Source organism: Chanodichthys erythropterus, chromosome 14, assembly GCF_024489055.1.
Source record: "Chanodichthys erythropterus isolate Z2021 chromosome 14, ASM2448905v1, whole genome shotgun sequence".
NCBI lineage: Eukaryota > Metazoa > Chordata > Actinopteri > Cypriniformes > Xenocyprididae > Chanodichthys > Chanodichthys erythropterus.
The window spans coordinates 31,519,201-31,544,301 of NC_090234.1; the positions used below are offsets into that span (position 1 = coordinate 31,519,201).

At 36.8% G+C, this 25,101-nt stretch overlaps 1 protein-coding gene across 8 annotated transcripts in view; it reads right to left on the reverse strand.

Moving 5' to 3' along the window:
* Positions 1 to 5,483: 5,483 nt before the first annotated feature.
* ankrd44 (ankyrin repeat domain 44) overlaps positions 5,484 to 25,101 on the reverse strand; it is a 28,778-nt gene continuing 9,160 nt past the window's right edge. For 3 of the 8 annotated variants that reach the window (XM_067408715.1, XM_067408722.1, XM_067408717.1), the window contains exons 3-28: positions 24,497 to 24,575; positions 24,117 to 24,187; positions 23,688 to 23,888; positions 23,239 to 23,326; positions 21,236 to 21,378; positions 20,922 to 21,134; positions 20,758 to 20,836; positions 20,375 to 20,489; positions 20,196 to 20,278; positions 18,481 to 18,598; positions 17,810 to 17,878; positions 17,077 to 17,217; positions 14,955 to 15,020; positions 14,062 to 14,173; positions 13,717 to 13,788; positions 13,194 to 13,395; positions 13,020 to 13,107; positions 12,261 to 12,378; positions 11,352 to 11,571; positions 11,158 to 11,245; positions 10,978 to 11,061; positions 10,555 to 10,700; positions 10,357 to 10,439; positions 9,303 to 9,382; positions 9,043 to 9,134; positions 5,484 to 8,723 (exon numbers count right to left, since the gene is read on the reverse strand). In XM_067408715.1, the coding sequence (XP_067264816.1) occupies positions 8,479 to 8,723; positions 9,043 to 9,134; positions 9,303 to 9,382; positions 10,357 to 10,439; positions 10,555 to 10,700; positions 10,978 to 11,061; positions 11,158 to 11,245; positions 11,352 to 11,571; positions 12,261 to 12,378; positions 13,020 to 13,107; positions 13,194 to 13,395; positions 13,717 to 13,788; positions 14,062 to 14,173; positions 14,955 to 15,020; positions 17,077 to 17,217; positions 17,810 to 17,878; positions 18,481 to 18,598; positions 20,196 to 20,278; positions 20,375 to 20,489; positions 20,758 to 20,836; positions 20,922 to 21,134; positions 21,236 to 21,378; positions 23,239 to 23,326; positions 23,688 to 23,888; positions 24,117 to 24,187; positions 24,497 to 24,575 (3,096 nt within the window). In that variant the 3' untranslated portion in view covers positions 5,484 to 8,478. The remainder of the gene's footprint in view (positions 8,724 to 9,042; positions 9,135 to 9,302; positions 9,383 to 10,356; positions 10,440 to 10,554; positions 10,701 to 10,977; positions 11,062 to 11,157; positions 11,246 to 11,351; positions 11,572 to 12,260; positions 12,379 to 13,019; positions 13,108 to 13,193; positions 13,396 to 13,716; positions 13,789 to 14,061; positions 14,174 to 14,954; positions 15,021 to 17,076; positions 17,218 to 17,809; positions 17,879 to 18,480; positions 18,599 to 20,195; positions 20,279 to 20,374; positions 20,490 to 20,757; positions 20,837 to 20,921; positions 21,135 to 21,235; positions 21,379 to 23,238; positions 23,327 to 23,687; positions 23,889 to 24,116; positions 24,188 to 24,496; positions 24,576 to 25,101) is intronic. The other 5 variants (XM_067408720.1, XM_067408719.1, XM_067408716.1 and 2 more) reach the window with 3 other exon arrangements.

Here is a 25,101-nt window from a genome sequence, read left to right on the forward strand (position 1 = left end):
CCTTACTGTACATGATTTTTCTCTTTTCCACAAATTGATCATAGAAATAAAGAGTATAAATAAAAATGGTAAAATTTTACAATAAGGTCTCATTTGTTAACATTAATGTATTAACCAACATCAACAATGAGCAATATCTTTGCTACAGTATCTATTAATCTTTGTTAATGTTAGTTAAACATAAAAATAATCATTCATTGATAGTTCATGATAGTGCATTAAGTAGTGTTAACAAATACAACTTTTGATTTTAACAATGTATTAGTAAATGTTGAAATTAACATGAACTAAAATGGTGTAGAAGTATTGTTCTTCCTTAGTTCATGTAAAGTTAACTAATGTTAACTAATGAATCCTTATTGTAAAGTGTTACCATAAAAATAAATAACAGTTTCTTTCAGTCTTAAGTGTAAACAATAAGTACAACCATAATCAAAGCACACTCTCCATATTCAAAGTGCAAATAGACCAATTAAAATTAATAATATAAAATATAATATAATATACAATATTATAACATATATATTTTAACGTTCCCTTAATGTTATTCTAACGTTATACTAATATTCCCCTAATGTTATACTAACATTCCCCTAACATTATTCTAATATTATTTTAACATTATTTTAACATTGTTTTAACATTTCTATAACATAGTTCTAACGTTCTCCTAACGTTATTCTAATATTATTTTAACATTATTTTAACATTGTTTTAACATTTCTATAACATAGTTCTAACGTTCTCCTAACGTTATTCTAATATTATTTTAACATTATTTTAACGTTGTTTTAACATTTCTATAACATAGTTCTAACGTTCTCCTAACGTTATTCTAATATTATTTTAACATTATTTTAACGTTGTTTTAACATTTCTATAACATAATTCTAACGTTCTCCTAACGTTATTCTAACGTACGTACGTTCTGAGGTCTGTTTAGGGGACTATTACTATAGGACGTTCTTATAACTTCCCAAATGTCCTTTTTACAACGTTCTCGCGCGACCATAAAATAACCCATATAGAACGTCCCCCTAAACTCATATCGGGAACGTTATTAAATGACCAACAGAGGACCATGTGGGAACGTTCAGTTAATGTCCCAAATATCTTCTTTGTAATATTCTTATGTGTCTCTCTTCTTTTTTTTTTAATTCATTAAAATTCATTTGAGTGGTGTCTCTTAGACTCAAACAGACATCATGAATCAGTGTATGATCCTCAACAATTGTGACAATAAACAAAAATCTTTGTGACTTTAGTAGCTTGTTTTGTGATGTTCAGAGTTAATCTGTTTATCTGCAAATTTTGTCACCATTGTTGAGGTTCATACACAAAATCTTGATATCTTATTTTTTTCTTTTATTGTTGCAAGGAACATGTTTTAGAAAAACACAAATACAACAATTGGAGAAAAAGTAAAGCCAAGGGTCAGGAGGCCAACCAAAGCAAGCGCTTACCTCCATAATGGTGACATTTATAAATTTTGATAAAACATCAAGCACCTCATTAAGAAGATTTGTATGAAAGAAATAAAGTCAGAGTGGTTTGTAATAAGTGAAGATGCAGAGATCTAGAGATCTGTTAGTGTTTAATGTTTCTGTTATCTGAGATTTGTGAGGTTACCATTGTGCTGGAGAGTAGATCCTGTGCTTCAGTCAGTGATGAACCAGAAACACTGATGATCTGCTGCATGTTGTCTTATTTAAAGATTACAGTAACTGTGTAGTTGTGATAAAGCAGTTACATTATCACATGCAGGTTTTGTTGTCAGCTAATGACTTACTGCAAAAGATTCGCCTTTTAATGATGTTCCTATAATGTAATTCTAACATTCCGACATTATTCTGACATTATTTTAACATTCACACTGGTGTTAAAGCCTAGTAACGTTCCCAGTAAGTTCAGAGATGGTCACGATGTGGAGTTCTTTTAAGGTTTGGGGGACATTATTTGGTGGACCTTCACAAAACATGCTGATGTTTTATCAACATTTATAAATGTCACCGTTATGGAGGTAAGCGCTTGCTTTAGTTGGGCTCCTGACCCTTGACTTGTTGTAGTTGGTTTCATGATCTTTGACCAATTGTTGTAACTGTGTGTTTCTAAAGCACATTTGATTCAAAATAACATTGTGAGAAAAGTAAGTCTGATAAAATGGCTTTGGTTGCTCATTGTTGTGAGTTCATATGTTGTGGCCACGACATATGTAAGTGAACCGAACATGTCCCCTCCCGCTCACTGTACTAACTGTCCAAGTGAGAGAGGATTGGCTTTTCAAAATTAGGTGAAAGTTGATTGGTTGCTCCCACGTGTGCACTGTCCAATGGCATTTTACCACTTGATTGACAAATGGATAAAGAAAAGCATTTGGTAAATAGAGAAAGAAAAGCATTTGCCAAATTCTTAAAAAAAAAAAAAAAAAAATGATTTAAATGCGCATTTAAAATGATTTACTAATGTACTTTTTATTGTTTTATTGATCTACGTTTTAAAAATTGAATTAAATATCCCATTTCAAATTTGTCTATTTATTTATACATTAAAAAAAGATTTTTAAAATGTATTGTTTTATTAAACTACATTTAAAAACAGGAATTAAATAATAAATATGTCTATTAATTTGCCCAGATAAAAAGTGATTCATTTATAAACATTTTTGTGTTTGAATTATTACATTTTATTAATTCTTCATTTTATTTTTAAGTGGCACTCCTGGTCCCCCATATTGGAAACACAGTTAAAGCAGCCAGAGAAAATCTAATGTCAAAACATCAAGAATCAAGAGCCCATCTAAAGCAAATGCTCACCTCCTTAATGGTGACTTCAAACTTTATTATTTTTTTATAAAACACCCATGCAGAAGGCGACGTTCTTGTGACCTTGTGCAACTTTGCCTAAAAGTTCTCTAAAAGTTCTGAAATTTTACAGAACATTTGGGACATAAAACATCCTCTTTTGGTAGAGAAAGTGCTGCAGTTCAAGATTCCTTATATGATTTTAGGGGGATGTTCCAATTTGGTTAATTTTATGGTCACATAAGAATGTTACAAAGAGGATATTTGGGACATTAACTGAACGTTCCCACATGGTCCTCTGTTGGTCATTTAATAACGTTCCCGATATGAAATACAAGATTCAAGATTCCTTATATGATTTTAGGGGAATGTTCTTTTTTGGTTATTTTATGGTCAACTGAGAACGTTACAAAAAGGACATTTGGGAAGTTAACAGAACGTCCTATAGTAATAGTCCCCTAAACATTCCCAGAACGTCTTGAATGTTTCCTGAAGGTCCACTAAATAACATCCCCCAAACCTTAAAAGAACTCCCCATCGTGACCGTCTCTGAACGTACTGGGAACATTATTCTAACGTTCCCCTAATGTTATTTCAACGTTATTTTAACGTTATTCTAACATTTTAACATTATTTTAACGTTCCCTGATGTTACTTTAACATTCCCTTAACGTTATTCTAACATGTCCTTAACATTATTATAACGTTATTCTATCATTATTTTAGTGTTATTTTAACATTCCACTAATGTTATTTTAACGTTCCTACAACGTAATTCTAACGTTCTCCTAACATTAGGGAAATGTTAGAATAATGTTAAGGGAACGTTAAAATAATGTTAAAATAATGTTAGAATAACAATAAAATAATTTTTGAATAACGTTATGAAAATGTTGGAATTACGTTAGAATAACATTAGGGGAATGTTAAAATAACGTTAAGGGAATGTTAAAATAACATTAGGGGAACGTTATAATAATGTTAGGGGAACGTTAAAATAACGTTAGAATAATGTTAAAATAATGTTAAAATAACGTTAGAATAACGTTAAAATAATTTTAGAATAACGTTATAATAACATTAGGGGAACGTTAAAATAATGTTAAAATAATGCTAGAATAACATTAGAATAACGTTATTCTAACGTTCCCCTAATGTTATTTTAATGTTACCTTTTCATTATTATAACGTTATTCTATTGTTCCCCTAACGTTATTCTAACATTATTTTAATTGTTATTCTAACATTATTTTAACGTTCCCCTAATGTTATTTTAACGTTATTCTAACATTATTATAACATTCCCCTAATATTGTTCTAACATTCCTATAACGTAATTCTAACGTTCTCCTAACGTTATTCTAACATTATTTTAACATTATTTTAACGTTCCCCTAATGTTATTTTAACGTTATTCTAATGTTATTATAACATTTCCCTAATGTTATTCTAACGTTCCTATAACGTAATTTTAACGTTCTCCTAATGTTGTTCTAACATTCCCCTAATGTTATTTTAATGTTATTCTAGCATTCCCCTAACGTTATTCTAACATTATTTTAACATTATTTTAACGTTCCCCTGTTATTTTAACGTTCCCTTAACGTTATTTTAATGTTCCCCTAACGTTATTATAACATTCCCCTAATGTTATTCTAACATTCCTATAACGTAATTTTAACATTCCCCCAACGTTAGAATAACGTTCCTAGAACGTTCCCCTCTTTACTCCGATATCATCACTCTGCTGTACATCAGTAATCATCCAGCACACCTCGTGACCCAGTATATTATATGCAGTAAGGAAAATGGATGTATGGAGGACTATAATCAGTATTACAAGCCATCTTGTTTTTATATATTGTTTATAACATTTGCCTAACATTATTCTATCATTATATTTGGCGCACTTTTTGTGCGCCAAAAAAACAAAATAAAGACTTTTCAACAATATCTATATGGGCCGATTTCAAAACACTGCTTCGGAACTTTACGAATCGAATCAGTAAACCGGAGCACCAAAGTCACGTGATTTCAGTAGTTCAGCCGTTTGATACGAGATCTGAATCAATAATTCGAAAGGAAGCTTAATGAAGCAGTGTTTTGAAATCGGCCCATCACTATATTGTTGAAAGTCGTTATTTTAAAAAGTATTCTTGTCGCTTTATAATATTAAGGTAGAACTCAGATGAACTGTTTAAAATATGTTTTTAGTACCTTTATAGACCATTAGAGTTTGAATGGCATTGCTCTCAATAGAGGCCTCACTGAGCCATCGGATTTCATCAACAATATCTTAATTTGTGTTCTGAAAGATGAACAAAAGTCTTACGGGTGTGGAAAGACATGAAAGTGAGTAATGACATTATTTTAATTTTTGGGTGAACTAACCCTTTCAGAGGCCCTAACACTGATGCAAAATTAATTTTTTGCAATACAATATTTAATTAGAGTCTATCAATATGTTTCTGATGTAATCTGATAGACCTTTTGATCTGATGCTTTAGTTTTAACATTAGGCTTAACTGTTACAGTTTAATGTTCATGCTGAAAAACTAGTAAACTGGTTAAATGCAATGTATTTCACTTAAAATTGAAATGTCCCCACATACTTATGAGTTCATTCACTGAGTGAAATTAATAAATTGATAAACAAAAACAGACTCCACACAAAAACTCTGTTAAAACATTTTATATAATAGTCATACAATTTATATGTATATAAAAAAACTTGAGCTGACAAAAGAACCTTCAAAATCAGAATGGAGGAGAAAACTATGATCTAGATTGTCACACATTTCAAAGCTTTTTTTTCTGTTATAATACTGTTTGACTCCATTCCGCTGCATCCGTCCAATCATAATCCAACAAATTTATGAAAAGAAAAATCAACCATGTGTTTTTGTTACAAGACAGTTGTGTGCAATTTTTGCTCTGGTGATGATAATGTCAATGAGCCGATATGTACAAAGACTATTTTCTATTGTAAATCACACACTCATAGGCACAAACATCAGGACTTGGTAAAAAAAACATTGGCTTATGATTGGTAGGTGTGACCCAGACTTTTCTTCACATCTTCAGACTCTTTCATTACACTCTAATACATACACGCACACAAATGCACACTGATGTAATCTAACAAACTCTGAAAATGCAGAACAAGGCACTGGACACGGAGAAACTGGCACATTGTGGACAAAGGCAAACAGACAAACGTGCTTACATTTTCATTTTCAATTTCAATTTTCTGGAAAGTTTCTGACCAGCAACAATCTTGCTGATATCACCCAAAATCATTTTAGAAACCGGTTTAAAAAGGATTCATATTCAACCAGTGCAAGTCATTAAGAGAATTTCAAAAGGAAAGTGGAAAAAAGACGGTAGGTTACTCATAGTTCTGTATTCAATATTAAATGAATAGTTAACCCCAAAATGCAAATTCTGTCATTTACTGTTATTTACTCCCACTTGTGTCACACCAAACCAGTGTTGTTTTTCTGTTCTTGGAACACAAAAGGAGAATTCTTCTAAAGCCATACAATAATTTTGTGTAAGGAACAGACTGAAATTTAAGTCATGATTCGCTGATAAACTTCCATTCTGTGAGCTGTTAACTGCTGTGACCGTTTCAATGAGTCAGCGAGTTCACTGATCAGTCCAATTAGTGAACAAATCGTTCTTTTGAGCTGGTTCTTTTCAATGAATTGGTTGATTTGATTCACATCTCGAACAAGCCATATTTTTTGATTTGTTCACGATTCAGTTCTTGAGTTCAATTCACTGACGCAATGATCCAGTAGCAATAGCTCACTGAAGAAGAAGACTTTCAGTGGTGAACAGCTTAAATGTCATCCTTCTTCTCAAACAAAGCTTTCATTTGAATTCAGAAGACTTGGAATACAGTACATAGCATTTTTTGAGGTATTTCTATGCCATTTTTGGAGCTTGACAGACATGGTCACTATGAACTGCCGATGTATGGAAAGAGCCACATTTAGTTTGTTCAAAAATGCGGCTTTTGTGCTCCACGAAAACAGAGTTTTCTGCAACAACATGAGTAAATAATGACAGAATTTTAATTTAGGGGTGAACTATTACTTTAAACACCCATTTTCTCCTATACATAAGTGCATACAATTGTAGTACCATTGTTATCTAAATGTTAATAAATATTGGTACAGGCTTGAGAACATCCTGGTTCACATAACACGCCATGTCCTCTGACTAGAATCTAAAATTCAACCTGAATAGAAGTATTATTTGAACACTGTCTCTATGTCTGAGAAGGAACAGAGTGACAAAGCGTCACTCTCCAAAAGCGTCAGATGTAAGCTTAGACCATCAAGGCCTAGAAATCTGCTTATCTCTAGCATAAAAATTCGTCTTCACAATATAAATCTCAAGAGCCTTCTATTCACAACGTGTCAAATTCAATGTGTAAAGTACAAATGGTGCACAAACTGGACATGTAGAACTTGCATTGGGTTTTCATCACATTACAATGGGTTTTATGGACTTACAGTCTAAAGGCTGGAATACACAACACAACTTTTCAAATCTAAACAGATTTTAAAACACAAGTCGTCATACGCTTGCAGACTTTGTAGATAGTTACAGATAAACACTGGTAATTATACACAAAACTACTGAGGATAACACACACTACTACATTTTAAGTCGCTCCAAACACAACAAACTCACAAAGAAACGTGACTTGTTGCTAGGAGACAAATGAAAACAATGTTTTGTAAAGTCGGTTCAAAATATCAAACGTGTTTGATATTCTTAGACACGATGGAATCTTATGGTGCATTCCATTTGTTCTCCGAAGTGGGAAATTCCTAGTTCCCAGTAGGAACTTTTAACTGGAATGCCCCCTCAAGTCAGAGTTGCGAATGGGAAACTCGGGGGAAACACAACAACCCCCACTTCAGAATCCAATATGGCTGCTCAGGACGTCAACCATAGCGAAACAGTAGCAATATATTGTTTATTAGCACGTCTCAAAGTCAGCGGTGCACCTTTTTCCAAGGTAAATGGAACACAGCAATAGTCTAAACTAAAAAAAAAAAAAAACTAGAGTCAGTGCCTATCATATACTATGTGATTTTCTGTGAAATTTGTCAAGTCAAATCTGCAGACTGGCTCTGAATAGTGTTGACTTGTCCAGACTGTAAATTAGTAAAAAAATCTGGGCAAAAGTCATGTGGTGTATTCCAGCCTTTAAATAAATACTAAGTGAGGTTGGTAACAGTGATGGCAATTCCCCTGTTGGTCCAAAAAATGTGATTTCTTGGTTCCTGATTGGTCCCACAGTGTCAACAGGAGTGAAATAACTGTGACCTCACCTTGTGCAGGGTTTGTGCTTTCAAAAGTCCACAGATTAAGACACACCACGCAACACTATAAATTATCGTACTTTGAGCGTGAGAAGTCAGTCAACATTTGGCAATCCTAATCATCCTGTGTTAAAGTGATTAAAATGGCTTTCGAAAAAATCTCCTGTGCAAACAAGTGTGGCAAAACAAAAGCGTACCAAGTGTGCTATGTCATGTTTCATAATCTCTTGTTATAGAAGCTGCGCTCCATAATCCAAAATCTGTACAACTTCTGTAAGGTTCATGACAATATGTGCTTTGAAAACTACGACGGGCGCCTCTAGAAGGAGCCGGGGTCAAAATGTCTCTGAGTCCGAGTCGTTTTCAGTGGTCGTGCCCTCGCTGGAGGGACCGGAGGGGTCCCTTGGACTGCGGGGGCCTTGGGGACTCTTGGCCTGGCGGGGCAGAGATTTCAGCAGGGCGCCTGGGGAAGGAGCTCCAGAGCTGCAAGGGGAGCACAAAGGCATCATGGTAGCCAGAATGAGAGCCAGGCAGTCAGCCACTTCCCTGCTGGGAGCGCAAGCCAGAGCAGGAGTGAGACCTGCGTGGAAAGACAGCCAAAGAGCGAGAGAGACAGGAAAAGGGACAGGATAGCAGAAAGAGGTGAAGGGAGGGACAGAGCAGTGGAACAAAAAGACAGTGGAGGGGAGGTGATGGACGAAAGCAGCATTCCATTAGTGCCTCGCTAGTCAGGGAGCCAAACACATGGTTGGGGGCAAAACGGGACACACATGACGACGTCAAAGCTTTGAAACACAGCCACTGCTTTTGGCAAAAGCTTATGACACTAATAAAAGAAGACTGGCATACACCGACAAGCTACACGTGAAGCAAATCTACTGAGTTTCAGGAAGACGCACCGTTCTCATCTAATACTTGAACACTGGCCCCACGAGAGAGCAGCTCTTGCACTGTCTGCTTCATCCCGCTGCGAGCAGCCAAATGGAGAGGTCTGAGAAAGTGAATAGGAAACAAGTGAGCATCAATTGTAAAAAGCAACACCAAGGTCAAACTGATAAAATGTATTCATTCAATGCAATGCAAGTTGATTAGGATAAAAGCATCTACCAAAAGAATAAATGTAAACATAAAATGTAATATAACATGGAGTGGAACTCACGTTTGCAGTGCAGCGTTTGTAGCAACGAGGGCAGAGTCTGGAAGTTTTCCAAGAATGAGCAATGCGCATTCCTCCATTCCCTGGACACAAGCAGAAAGAACAGGTAAATCATATTTAGAAGACATCAAGTAATGGATTATAGTGATAGTTCACCCAAAAATGAACATTTTGTCATCCTTTACTCACCCACAAGTTTGTTCCTAACCCGAATGAGTTCCTTTTCTTCTGTTGAATGCAAAAGAAGATATTTTGGAGAATATTGGTAACCAGACAGTTGATGGTAACCATTGACTTCCATAAGTAGTAAAGAAAATACTAAGGAAGTCAGTGGCTACCGTCAACTGTCTTGTCACCAATATTCTTTTAAAATATTTTCTTTTGTGTTCAACAGAACAAAGAAACATACAGGTTTGGAACTACTTGAGGGTGAGTAAACGATGACAGAATTTTCATTTTTATTTCAACTATCCCTTTAATATAAACATTCAAAAATACTGTTTGCAGTGTTTGTTTTCATATCTGGTATAATTTTTCAACTGTCAACTGTTGCAGTTAATAAGTGGAAATTTCAACATTTTTTTCCTGTTTTTAAGAAGGCTAAATTATTAAATACACATTATCAATCAATCAATCAATCAATCAATCAATCAAACTTTTATTTATATAGCACAATAATCACAACAGCAGTTGGCCATTGTGCTGTACAAGAGAAAAGAAAAAAAAAGATTTTGGAGCGAGTAGATAATATGAAAATCTTTGTTTTTTATGTTTGTTATGTGAATTTATAATTTTATCATGAAAAATCTATAGTAAAGGTTGCATTAAAAATAGCACCACTTAGTTAGCAATGCTAAAATATGATTTTATCATAAAATAAAACTTAATGGGACCATTTCCTGAGAATGAAACCAATAATGTCAGGCCTGCGATTTCATTTGATTTATGACAAATTATGAAATTACTATGAAAGATCACTGCACCACTGCTGAAACTATAGGGGAAACAATACAATTATAGGGACTGATGAACTTTGCATTCAATAGGCTATACTTACATTACTACAGGCTAGATGAAGTGCTGTATTACCCTTCTGGTCAGTCAGACTGAGGTTCACATTGGCACCAGTAAGCAGAGCTTCTGTTTAAAACACATGCCACACTTTGCATAATTGAGCTCATTTTCATAACCCTTTTATACAAATGAACAGAGCCGTAATGCAAAAGAGGAGAAGAAAAACATGGTGAATACATACCTACAACCTCAACTCTTCCTTTCTCCGCTGCCATTATCAGTGCACTGCTCCCTGATTGGTCAACATCATCCACAAATGCATTATGCGCCAGGAGCAGCTGAACACAGTCAACGTGGCCAGCGAACGCAGCAGCATGGAGAGGTGTCCTGATAAACAGAGACAGCAGTTCTTTAATAAGTTGTTTCAATGCTAGCTCAGAAAGCAATGATAATGATGATCATAAGATACTGGTTAGGCACATTTTAAATTTCCATTTCTATCTTAACTTTTCCTAGATGCATTTGTAATGACTTGTAACCAACAGGTCAAGGTGTTTTTTTACTATATGAAGTCAGTTCCCAAATATCTTAGTTTGACAAGCAGAAAATATCCCATATATCTATCTTAATTTTGAACAGTATATAGTGTAGGATTGTTACTAACCTGCCCTTGGAGTCTTTGAAAGTTACAATCTTTGATCCCATGGCTTCTAATAAAAGGTTGGCACAAGTCTCATGGTCATTGACCCTGTAGGGAAGAGTATTCAGAGACAGACAAGATGAAACAGAGAAGAAAAAAATGCAACAGGTTACAGAGATGAAGACAATCTCATAGCAGACATACACGGCGCAATGCAGTGGAGTGAAGGGGTTTCCATCAAACTGACGAAAGTCTTTTTGTTCGAGTATGACCTCCACACAGCCTTCTTGACCTATAACACAGACAATGGTAGTTCACCATACTTCAAAAACTACATTCTGTTTACTTATAAATAAAAGCATCTGTTTAAACTCATAATGGAGACTGTTAAAACTAACCATAGTAACAGGCCCAGTGTAGGGGTGTGTATCCCTGGTTGTCTCGCAATGGGGGCACTGGGGGTTCAGAGGAGGCGATATTAAACAATTCGCTCAACCAGGACGCGTGACCCCTCGCTGCAGCAAAGTGGATGGCTGTCCGACCTCTGGAGTCCCCCAGTACCACTGATGCCTCCAGCTCCAACAGGGACTGGACACATTCCTCCTGTCCACACAAGAGCTGAGAGAGAGAAAGAGAGTGTAAAATAAATTTAGTTGTGACAACCAAAGAAATATTTAAGAGTGCATCTTAAGATATGCAAAAATTTATTTTTATCAACTTTATTCTTTCGCCTCACACTACCGTTCAAAAGTTTGGGGTATGTTTTTATTTTATTTTTTATTAATACTTTTATTCAGGTAGGATGCATTAAATTGATCAAAAGTGACAGGAAAGACTTTTATAATTTACAAAAATTCTACTTCAAATAAATGCTATTCTGAAAGGTCATGTGACACTGAAGACTGGACTAATGGCTCCTGCAAATTCAGCTTTTCCAACACAGGAATATATTATATATATATATATATATATATATATATATATATATATATATAAAAACAACTGTTATTTTAAATTGCAAAAATATTTTACAATATTACTGTGTTTTTGATCAAATAAATGCAGTCTTGGTGAGCATTAGAGACTTCTCACCAATCACAAACCTTTGAACAGGAGTATATAAAAACTGCAAGGAATCAATGTCTGGAGTTTGTGTATGAGCCATTAGGCAGCTGCTCTAAATGTTTGTATACATTTTAAACTGCAGATTTTGTGTTGCATTTTATTGCCATTTTTATCAACACCAAAATCAAGTAAAAGTCCTTGCATATCCTGGGCTTGAATACAGCTGAGATCAGGAAACTCACCCCCAGGTGTAGAGCAGTCAGACCCTGATGATCAGTCATGTCTACAGTGGCCTCACGCTCCAATAGAAGAGACACAGCGTCCACATGACCCCCCATTACTGCCAGCATTAGAGGGGTCCTGCAAATACACACAGAATGAATACTCAATACACTTTCAAACAGGGCTTAAAATCGGGGGGTGGGGGTCATTTGGTACTGCATTGTCAAAAACAATTGTTTATGTATTTGAGGAGCAGAGAAGAGCGTCTTAGTCTGGTATTTGCCGTATAGTCATAGCCAATACAGCCTGTGCATAGCACTTTATCCTTTTATAACACAAGATTTTGGACAAATGTATTCTGACTGTTCTGAGAGTAAATGTTAAAATTTTGTGTTATTTCAGAATACGACAGGAAAAACTGCACCTAGAGCAACATAGAGCAATAAACTTTGTAACCTGAAAGTTGAGCGTAATGCCAACACAGGCATTTGGATTTGTCAACGTTACATTTGCATAGGCCGTACTCTTTGAATTTATGAATGGCTGATTGCCAAATTAAAATATTAATAGAGACTTGTATGGGTAACTTTTCTTTTTTTTTTTTCTTTTTTTTTTAAGTTTAGCTTGAATGTAGTTACCTTAGCTTGCCAGTCTACAATACCCACTACAGTGTCAACACTGCTAAGATATAACAGGACATTACACACACTCATTCCACACCAAAATCCTTGTAGTATTATAATGAAACACTGGCATGAGTTATTTAATTAATCACTCACTGTCCCTGAGAGTCCGCTGTGTCAACCAGATCTGCATTATCAGAGTCTTCCAGCAGGAGGCGCACACATGATGTATGACCGTTCATTACTGGAAAGAATCAGTGATTCATTTTATTTAAGTTTCAATTAAAAAAAGCACAACTGTGTAATTTCCACCACAGCTAGGTGCAATACCTGCAAGGTGGATGGGTGTACGTTCTCGTACAGTATCTCTGCTTCTCGGCGAGGCCCCGTGGTGCAAAAGTGTGAGAGCGCAGTCAGTGTGGCCCCTGAGGGCTGCAAGGGCCAATGGAGTCCGTCCCACCTCATCCCCCTGATCCACCTCGCAGTGACCCTCCAAGAGCACTTCTAGAGCCTGTGCGTGACCGTGATATGCCTGGACACAGAAAAATACACATGTAAAGGTGTAAGACCAACTGCATGAAAAGTCAGTATAAATATTGGTGTCTTATTTCATGTATTTTAGTGAAGTTAGGCAATGTCTGTAGTAATCGAAACTTGTAATATTTTCAGAAAAACATGCAAGCTGTGCTATCCTATGCAAAAGTAGACACTAGGTTGTAGCCAAGCATTGCAATGCTATAATAAAAATATGTTCTAAAAACATTTTAGAACGGTGGTACACTACCATTCAAAAGTTTGGGGGTAAGTAAGCAATTAAAGTGTAAAGTGTAAGTGAAAAGGTATTTAGACTTACAGCCAGATGCAGTGGGCTTCTGGTTTGGCTGTTCTCCATCTCATCTTGATGGTTCTCATCTCTGTCCAAAAGCTGAAATCAAATTTAATCTGAATTACAGCTGTTCTCATTAAACTCATAAACAAACTAATCTGTATTTATCTAGAACACATTCATTCTTGCACTGACAGGTTCAACAGATTGCAGGCATTAACACGCATATTTTACTACTAAGAATGAAACCACAAACTGAACTAAATTCATTTGCATCTTAGGTTACACATTTAAATCTAATGCCGTTGTGACAGTTGAGTAGAGATGGAGGAAGTGCCCAGAGACACACACTGGAAATATTCGTGTCCTCACCAGTTTCAAACAGTGTCTGTGGCCGTACGCTGCAGCATAGTGAACGGCACTGTAGCCTTGTTTATCTTTGAGTGATGGGGCAGCTCCGTGCTGCAACAGGAACTCAAGACACCTACACACAAATATAAATATATATTTAACAAACTGACAAACTCATATAACACGCATACATATACATGTCTATATGTGTGTAGATGTGTGTATATATATTTATATAACAGTTCTCGAATCTGATTTTTCAGTCATGTGATATTATACTAATATCATATGAAAAAATAAGCAAACATTTCACATCAAGTGTTTTTTGCTTCCCCGTCATGCATTAAAAGTGTTTAATGCACAGCTAGCCATAGATTATCCCTTACATATGACTATGAGTGTGATATTGCTCTATATCAGCACGGCTGTGATGAGGCCATAGGCAATGACAGCCATGCTGATATAGAGCCATATCTCATGACTATGAGTGTGATATTGCTCATTTATGAGATATGGCTCTATATCAGCATGGCTGTCATTGCCTATGGCCTCATCACAGCCGTGCTGATATAGAGCAATATCACACTCCTACTTGTGTGATTGGATGGATGGATGGACATATGTATATGTGTATATGTATATATGTGTGCACATTTTATGTATATATGCATAGGATAACGCTTAATTATGTATGTGCACTACTGTGGAGGCTGAGAGAGGGAAAGTACATTAAGGTTGTTCCAGACATGAAAATGATGAGGTTACATTTGCACGCAGACACAAACACCCAATGTTTTGGCATCAGAGCAGCACACATATAAACAGTACAAGTGACGGTGGGACATGGAGGGGGAACAGAGGGATGAGGCTGAGCAGACATGGACTGATTTGCTCTTTAACTCCAGAGAACTCACAGAGCTGCCTCCTTCTCCCTCTCGGCTTGAACACCGTCACTCTCTGGTTCCAGGACCACACGCCGCCTTCAGAGAAAGCAACATTTACACACAGTCACTTTTCATTCAACAAATCTAATATTTAAAAAAAAAAAAAAAATTCCAAAAAAGCATCAATTTAATACAATATAATGAATATTACAATATTAAATTTAATATTTTTTTTATAATACATATTTGTAATTAATAATAATAATAATAATAATTAAAAAGTGTATATATTTATATACATACATAATTTAATCATTTTTATCTGTGCAATAAAACTGTGATATCTTATTTTTAAAAATAAGGTATACTTTATTTTAAGGTGTCCGTGTGACAGTGAAATTATACATTTAAGTACTGAGTAATATTAATTAACTACAAGTACTTACTATAGGGTTTCGATTAGGGTTAGTTGCATGTAATTATGCACAATTGATAGCAATTACTATAGTAACTACTAGTGTACGCATTACAAGTAACTTGAGTTACGTAATCAGTTACTTTTTCCAAGTAACTAGTAAAGTAACGCATTTCTTTTAAATTTACAACAAAACATCTGAGTTACTTTTTGAAATAAGTAACGAAATTTACTTTGTTTTCCCATTTATTGACTGACAGCTCTCCTGTCCCCGTGTTGAGAGAAATCGGGACTGCAGAGGCATTGTGTGCGCTGTGTGAACATGATGGTTATTCTAGACTAGTTCTAGACTAAATGTGAGCATACATTTACTCATTTATTTCTTCTCCTATGTCCAATTCTTCTGTATTCCAGAATGGCAGCAGCTGAAAGGGTTTGTTTGTATTCAAAGGTCAAAGTTTGTACTAAATTGTCATATACAATATGCTTGTGCAAGTATATAACAATTTAGTTCAAACTTTAACCTGTGGAGGGCAGTAATACACTTAGCAGTGTATTAGAGAGCTAGTTCAATATGAGCATTTATTGTTAAAACTTATATAATTTATTTATTTATTTTTTTTTTTAAGAAAATGAGCGATGGTTTCTCTAGAATAGATAAGACCCTTATTCCTCGTCTGGGATTGTGTAGAACGTTTTGAAGCTGCAATGAAACTGTAAATTTCAACCGTTTGGGCTCCATTGGAGTCCACTATAAGGAGAAAAATCCTAAAGAAAGAAAGACACGAACATCTTGGATGACATGGGGGTGAGTAAATGATCAGGAACTTTTCATTTGAAAGTGAAATAATCCTTTAATGCCTTATTCTGCATGACAAATATTCTACATCCCTTAATCGTACCCCATACCTAAACTTAGCAACTACCTAACTATTAATACGCAATAATTAGGAGTTTATTGAGGCAATAGTCATAGTTAATAGTGAAAATTTGACCCTAATTTAAAGTGTGACCAAACAAAGTGTTATCAAAAATAAACTATAGTAATTAAAATGTTACTAAGTTGTTGTCAGAAACTAGTTACCAACTCATTACCCATCACATTTTTTTTTTGTGCCAGTGAAATCTTGCAGCTAATCCAATTAAAATAAGCACAAAGTTGTTTCCGTAAATTGGCGTCAAACCCGTCTTTGCGAATAAACTATCCCAATGACATGAGACTTAAAAAAAGCCTGTGGTTGCCAAGGTAACACAGATATATGCGTTACTTAGCTGCTAGCAGTCTCTAAAGATGGGGACTGACAGTGCACTCGATTTCACCTGCTGTTGCACAACAGATGCCGATGTCTACATCATTTAATCGTGTTAGACATGCATCAACAGCAATCAATTACATGTTGCTTGGCCACAACTAGCTCCATTTGTGCACTGTAATCTATACATGTGGTGTGGGGATGTTTTGACCCCTCAAGTCATGGAGTGTTTTACTCCACTGTCCCACCATTAAAAGTACAAACTACGATGAGGGTGAAGGATGTTTTAGTTAGACTGATGAGCTGCAGACTTTTGCATTTAAACCCTTCATAATATCATGCCCCAAAGAGCTCCATTATAAGGCTCTCTTTTACTATAAATGTGATATTTGTTTATTTTAAGAAACTCTGCAGCAAATCTATTTTTTAGCTGAATCTTGTAGGAGGAAATCACAGATGTTGCTGTTTGTGTAAATGTGTATACCTCCTGTCCAAGTCAGAAGCAGCAGCGTAGTGCACAGCAGAGCGCCCCCACTGGTCAGTGGCATTAATGCAGGTACCGCAGGACACCAGAGTCTCCAGGCACTGAAAGTGTCGACTAGCTGCCGCATAGTGGAGAGGGGTCCTGTCAACAGCCATAACAGAAAGAGGTAAAATAAAGTTTACAAAATTTAAGTATGATCTAATAGTATGATCAGAGTACAAAAAAAAAAAAAAATCAGAACAAAAGTATGATTTCATTTAATGTATTCTACAAACCAGCTGAGAAAATATCTACAAAAAAACTTGAGATTTGAGTTTAATTTAGCACTTTCTCGTATTCCTGAAAACGTACTTAATCTTTATCTATCATATATCACAATTAAATTAAAAAAATATATTACTTAAAACTTATTTATAACTGATCAAATTTAAAATGCAATAAAATCTGAATATGTTGATAAATTGTTACTGTATTCCAAAAGCAACAGTTTTCCATGAAGCTGATATTTTAAAATACTTTAAAAAAAATAATGCTTTATGTCTTAATGCTTAAAAAAAAATATATATATGTGAAAAAAAATGTGATTACTGCTTCTGAATGCAATGAATAGTGCAGATATTTTACAGTCTATGTAAAAGATTCAGTATTTAACTGCAGCTGAAGAGAGCACAGGAATGAAAAGTGAATGAGCAATTATTCTGACGTAAATGTCTCGCATTTACCAATAACTCACCTTCCATGTTTGTCCCTGCGGTTATGATCAGCTCCACTGCTAAGCAGTAGCTTCACACATTCCACATTACTGAGTGAGAGAGAGAGAGAGAGAGCGAGTTTAGCCATGAGCTGATATACAGACACACAACAGGTCAAACAATACCGCCATTTGTCCGAACAATGGACAATGGGGTAATCATTAGTTTTGGTATTGTATTCATGCATTTTTAGGTATTGTGTTTGGGTATATATATAACTTAAATTTTGTATCACATTCAACATGATATAACTGCTGTTACAAAATGTCCAATCAGAAACAGTATAAGGAAACAGACAGACCATGATTTGCATTGATTTTTTCCTACTTTTTTGCATTTTTGAAAAGTAAGCTTAGTTAGACAACACCAGCACAACAACTGATCACATCACAAAAAACATTGTTGAATAACAAGTGTCCCCAACTAAGCAAGCCAAAGGCGACAGCGGCAAGGAGCCCAAACTCCAACAGGTGACATCAGGTGACAAAAATGGAGAAAAAAAACCTTGGGAGAAACCAGGCTCAGTCAGGGGGCCAGTCCTCCTCTGGCCAACAGCGTGATTATGATTCAGGCAGCTTTACAGGTCATAAGCCCGATCGGGATTGCAGCAGTCAAAATATTTAATCCAAATATACAAGACAGACAGACTCACCCGCCCGCAGCCGCAGCGTGTAGACATGTCCTCCCAAGGTTGTCTGGCGTATCGATTTGAAAGCCTGCAGACAGGACCGAGTCATTATTGAGAGGGCACATTATGGTATACCTCCGTCCTGTAGAGGAATGGAAGGATGGGGAGGAAGGATGCAGTGCACAGAAGAGGAAAGTGCCCCACAAACCAGACGCAGACAGCCACAGTGTCAGAATGCATGAGGGGAAAAGAATGAAATGGGGGGAAAAAGGAGTCCAAAAAAAAGAGACAGTCCAGAAAGAGAGACAGAGAAAGTATGTTAGTGCAGGAAAAACAAACACAGTGCGCACAGGAAACACAAGACAAACACACATCGCTCAAAGAGGTGTGTAACCAAGCAGAACTATTTAAATGTACAGATCTATAGGATCTACAATCTAATGTTTCTTCTACAACAATCCCATGATCAAGAGTCCACGTTTAGCAAGCACACAGAAACAAGGGCATGCCAGACCTCAGCAGAGACATGAGGAAAAAGTCATGCCAGTCAATTAGAGACAAAAGATCTTTAACTCACAGAATAAACCGAATTACATCAGGAATAATAGCATTTAAAGCAAAGAGTCATTTATGAAGTAGTCACGTCAATTTGAGGGGTACCTCATGGTTCAGTACTTGGTCCCTTCCTCATCTCCATATAGACAACACTATATGGCCAAAAGTAAGTGGGCCATAGCCAGTGATTACTGAATATTTCATTTCAAAATCATGAGCATCAATAGGGAGTTAGTCCTCCCTTTGTTGTTGTAATAACTTCCAGTTTTAAGGTTTTCACTAGATGATGGAACATGAATGCAGGGATTTGCTCCCATTTAGACACAAGAGCATGTAAGGTCAGGAACTGTTGATGTACAGAACATGTCAGATGACTTCCTATGTAAAATCATCCGGCATGGATATGAAAGCTTTCTTAGGGAAATGGACATCAATGAGTCATCCTTTTTTTTTTTAATAGCTTGAAAGAACATACAGAATGTATAACGAGCCTCAATAATGAGTACCCAAAGTCTCTCACACCTGGAGGGATTTGTGGTCAATGACATTAAATTTAATACCTTTACAAATAATTTTATTCAGCAAGGATGCATCAAATTGATCAAAAGTGACAGTAAAGACGTTTATGATGTTTCAAAAGATTTCTATTTCAAATAAATGCTGTTCTTTCGAAAATACTATTCATCAATCAATCCTGAAAAAATGTTTGATAATAAGAAATATTTCTTAATCATCAAATAAGGATATTAGAATGATTTCTGAAGAATCATATGACACTGAAGACTGGAGTAAAGATGCTGTAAATTCAGCTGTCATGACAGGGATAAATCACATTTTAAAATATAGTTGAATAGAAAAAACATTCTTTTCAATTGTAATAATAATATTTAACAGTACCACTGTTTTTACTGTATTTTGATCAAATACAAGCAGCCTTGGAGAGCATAAAAGATATCTTTCAGTAGAGTAAAGTAAAGTACTTTAGAAAGAACAGGAAATAATGGGAGAAGTAAAAGGAATGGGATCAGCAAATGTCCAGAGCCAGATTCAACCTTGTACCTTCAGCATGAGCGCTGTCTTAATGTGTAAATTACATGCACATTTTAGGCCAAAAAGTGTACGCTAGGTTTACAATGTTATATTAATGCAGTGTAACTCATTTGATTCGGTGGTATAACTGGTACCTGAGGAGAGGAGTTTCCGGCAGCAGTCGGCATGAGCATTCAGAGCAGCCAAATGCAAGGGGAACATGCCGTGTACACCTCTTCTGCAGAAGAAAGAAAGAAGTCAAGAGTCTATTAGAGACAACAAGTAATGATGCTTGAGCAAAATTTTTAACCAAGATCCAAATGCAGAGTCAAACCTGGTACAGTCAGCTCCACTTGTGATAAGAGTGTTTATTAAAAGTTCATGGCCGTATCGAGCAGCGACGTGCAGCGGAGTGTTTCCATCCTTATCCACACAGTCAATCTCTCCACCTGTATCAAAAACACACAACTGTACTCACAATGTACATGCAAATCAGTCACTATCAGAATCAAAGGCAGTTTAGATTCAGACATCTTAGGAGTCATACACACAGAACACGTTTTTTCCATTCCAGCGAGCTACTTATCTATTGTTTTTCTATGTAAACACATGGTAGACGGACATGTTTGATCGCTGAACTTGACCTGTGTCTCGCATTTTTACCACAAAAACACATTCTGTGTGAATGGTCCTTCAGCCGGCTGAAAACAGCTTTACCGTTTTGGATGAGCGTCTGGGAGCGTGTGAATCGTCCGTGCACTGCGGTCAGATGAAGAGGGCTTTTCCCATCTCGACTCTGAGGAAACATCACAAAATGTTTATTCGCATAAAGCACACAGGATTTGGACTGTCTGTCTATATTTAGTCCAAACTGAACATACCTGAACATTGACATCAGCTCCACTGTTGACCAGGAACTCTAGACACAGGGCACCATGGGTGGACGCAGCAGCAAAGTGGAGAGGTGTGAAGCCCTTGTTATTTGGCTGACTGACATTAGCACCATAATCGATCAGCTCGCTGACCACTGCGTCTTGCCCATTAAAACACGCCACATGCAGTGCTGTGTTCCCAAAGGCATTGGCTTCATCTATCTACGAGTGAAGCATACAATGTAATGGTTAGCTAAAACTAGATGTTTTTCCAATGACTCCATGCTCCCTTCCCTATATGTGTCTATTTGCATCCTAGGTACCTCTACAGCCAGGCTGAGCAGGTGTTTCACCACAGCGATCTGACCGTTGGAAGCAGCAGCGTGTAGAGGTGTGTATCCCCTCTTGTCCTTGCAGCTGATCTCGGCCCCTTGACTTACCAATAAACACACTACATCTAAGTGACCTGCAAGAGTATGGAAAGGAGCTCATGAACACAGATATGGCAGATTAAACAGAGTTCACCCAAAAATGAAAAATCTGTTATTAGTTACTCTCCATCATGTCATTTCAAACACGATTCTGTGGAAAACAAGAGATGTTTTCCAGAATGTTAATTTCTTTCCATAAAACAAAATCAGAAAGTGACCAAGGTCTGTCAAGCTCAGAAAAGGACAAAAACACCATAAAAGCTCTTTAAACTAGTCCATACGACTTGTGCACATGTGAGCCATGTGATAGTTTGAGGAAAAAACAATATGAATGTTCATTTCTTTTTGAAGACTTGGAATATTGCACACAATTAGCATGTTGGGGTGTGCGACATTGACTAGTCACATCTCAATATTTTAGGGGATTTTGGTTAATGACAATTAGACAATATTTTGCTGAGGGTATTTTCATGCTGGTACCTTGACTGGTTTAGAGTTAAAAAACTGACACCTGAAGATTTTCATATTCCTCATATTACAGTGTGTGAGTAAACTGTGCAGTGTTTAGTTCACAGTAGTAACAGAATTTTACATTACCTTATTAAATTTGTCATCTTTTATGTCAAATTCTTACATTAAATCAATAAATTAAATTACAGTAATAAGGCAATATAGGCTATTACCTGTCAAATTAAACCAGTATCAATAAAATGCATTTTTGCACTGCAGAGCATTTGGATGGAAACTCGGCTCTCGGATGCTAGGGTGTTCTGAGTGGTTGCAAGGGAGTTGCTAGGGGGTTGCTATGTGGTTACTAAAGTGTCCTGTGCTAGGCGGTTGCTAGGGTGTTCTGGGTGGTTGATGTGGTGTTGGTATGTGGTTGCTATAGTATCCTGGGTGCTTGTTAGAGTGTTGCTAGGCAGTTCTGAGTGGTTGCTAAGGTGTTGCTAGGTGGTTGCAAGGGAGTGGCTTGGCAGCTGCCAATGATGATACTCCAAAGTCTGCTTATCATGAATGATATAAACAAACCACAATCCCTCTATGACATTCAGATTACGAGATATCCCTCTTTATTGGGTTTGGGTTGCTAGGGTGCTCTAAATAGTTGCTAGGGCATGGCAAGACAGTTAGCAGGGTTAAACCAATAGACTGGATGTCTGCCCAAATCTAAAGAGTCAAACTCACGTTTTCTCTATGACGTTCTTATTCATTTATACCCCTCTCATCTATTTTTTCCAATGGAAGTCTTTGGGGAGGTTGCTAGGGACCTGTAACTGGTTGCTAGGGCAGACTGGGTGTGGCTATGAAGAATTTAGGTAATTACTTATTGGCTGCTTGATAAGATAAGCCAAATGAGTGAGAGAGAGCGAGAAAGAGAGAGAAAGTAAGGGTTCTAAGGCCCTTTGTGTGTGTGAAAACGGCAATGAAATTCTTGAAAATTCTGTCAGTGTTAAGTCTATGGGATTTTTTTTTGTCTGGTTTTTCGTCTGCTGTGTGAAAATCATAGGTCTGATCGCTTAGAAAAGTCACAGCACACCTCTCCTCAATGAGCTGGTCAATTTGACACCTCATTCATGGGTCTATGACGAACGGTGTAGGAGGAGTAGCACACCAAAATTTTGTCATGAAGAATAATAATAAGTATGACGAATAACAATAGTGATGCTTTGCCTTTGGCATGCACCACTAATTATTGTACAGTTAATATGGAAGTAGTATAGACTACTTGAATGGCGATTTTATGTCCTTTTTGCAGCTTATCAGCCCCCTCATAACTATTTTTCACATTTGAATGGAAGTGAGCAGCGTGAACAACTCCTTTTGTGTTCCACTGAAAAAAAAGAAAAGAAAACAAGGGCATACATGTCACAGTTTTTATAGGACTGTTCGCTTACCCATATATGCTGCCCAGTGCAGTGCACGGCAGTCTTTCTTATCAAAGGCGTTGATGTTGGCACCCTTGGCCAGGAGGAGGTTAACCATCTAAAGATAGAGAAAAAGAAAAGTGAATAACAGTGACAAGATGGAGAAACAGAGGAGAGAATGCATGTGTCAGTCTCAACAGGCAGTAAAGCATGAGTCAGTAATGCGGCAGTAATTATGGGTCTCCTGAAGCTCTTATTGTGTGCTGCGTGTTTGTGTCACATTTCATATAATGACTTTCTAAACCATTCTGCATTGTTGAGAGCTCAAGAATTTTCAGGCTGTGCTGACAATGCAGTGCGGGAAAAGTGACATTGTATCTAAAAGTCAGCGTCACTGCCTCTGTTGTGTTAAACAGCAGCAAAATAAAATATGAACTAATTATGTATTGCTATGAATTAAGCAAAAATATTTGCAATACCTCTGTATGCCCATTGAGGGCGGCGTGGTGTAGGGCGGTGCGTCCCCCGCGATCTGAAACATTGACGCTGCTCAGGAGAGGGATGATGACTTCAGCACAGCGCAGGGCCTTGTTGGCGGCCGCGACATGCAGCGGGGTCTGCCAGTTTTTATCCCGAGCATTAACATCGGCAGAATGACGAATCAACACACGAACAGCATCCTAGATTTGTGCAAAAGAAAATGATTGTCGACACTATATAGTGTACTTTATACAGCTGTAGAACTATCGACCAATCAGCATCCAGGGATGGAAAAAAATCTTTTCCTAATCACACAAAGGGTGCTGCATATGATTAGCATCGTTTTATAGGCATCCTGCCGCGTGACAACATCACACAACATCTGTTTCTCTTTCAAACATGTTTGCGTGTTTAACAACTAAGCCCACCTCGCTACGTGAAGCCACTGCCCTGTGGAGTGGAGTCAACCACATGTTGTCTTTGGCATTGACCCGAGCCCCTAAAATGAAGTAGTACAAGAGACATCAAACAATAATAACCTCAATAAATACAAAGATTCGCTAAATTTTTAAAGGAATAGTCCACCCAAAAATTTTAATTCTGTCATCATTTACCCACTCTCATGTCATTCAAAACCAACCTTCATAGAAAACATAGTAAAACAATGACAGATTTTTTATTTTTGGGTAAATTGTTCCTTAATGGATTCAGTGGGTTTTGAACATGCATTTATTTTATATTAGATGCTTTAACTGTGGAAGGGAGGTGGGGAAGGAAAGGAGGGAAGAGAGAAAGAGAGCAGCTCTACCTGACACAATGAGGAGCTCTGTGATCTCAGCATCTCCGAGGAAGGCTGCTGCATGAAGGGGAGCACGCTTCTCAGTGTCCTGAGAGAGATTGAAAAAAAAAGAGAATTTTCAGCAGCCATTACTACAGCATTCAGAGTCACATGATCCTTCAGAAATCATTCTGATATGCTGATTTGGTGCTCAAGAAACATCTTACTATTATTATTCAAAACAGTTGTGCTGCTTAATGTTTTTAGGATTTTTTGATGAATAAAAACTTCAAAAGAATAGCATTTTTAAAAAAAGAAATCTTGACAGCAACAGTGTCGGCCCAGATCCGGCCCACATCTGGTCCGCGTGTAATCCACATGTACCAGATGTGGGCCGGATCTGGGCCACAATATGTTGCTGTCTGTGTTTCAGGCATCATAAATGTCTTTACCTTACTGTTTTTACTTGAATGGTTTCTAGTAATCCCGAAAACCTTGGCTGCGTCCGAAACCTAGGCAGCTGACTTGTTGCCTAGGTTTCAGACAATGACTTGTAAGGCATTGTTTGTGCATGAAGGCACCTCACAAAACTGATTTCAGGCAGACTTCTGTAACAGTTTAATGATCTACCGCAA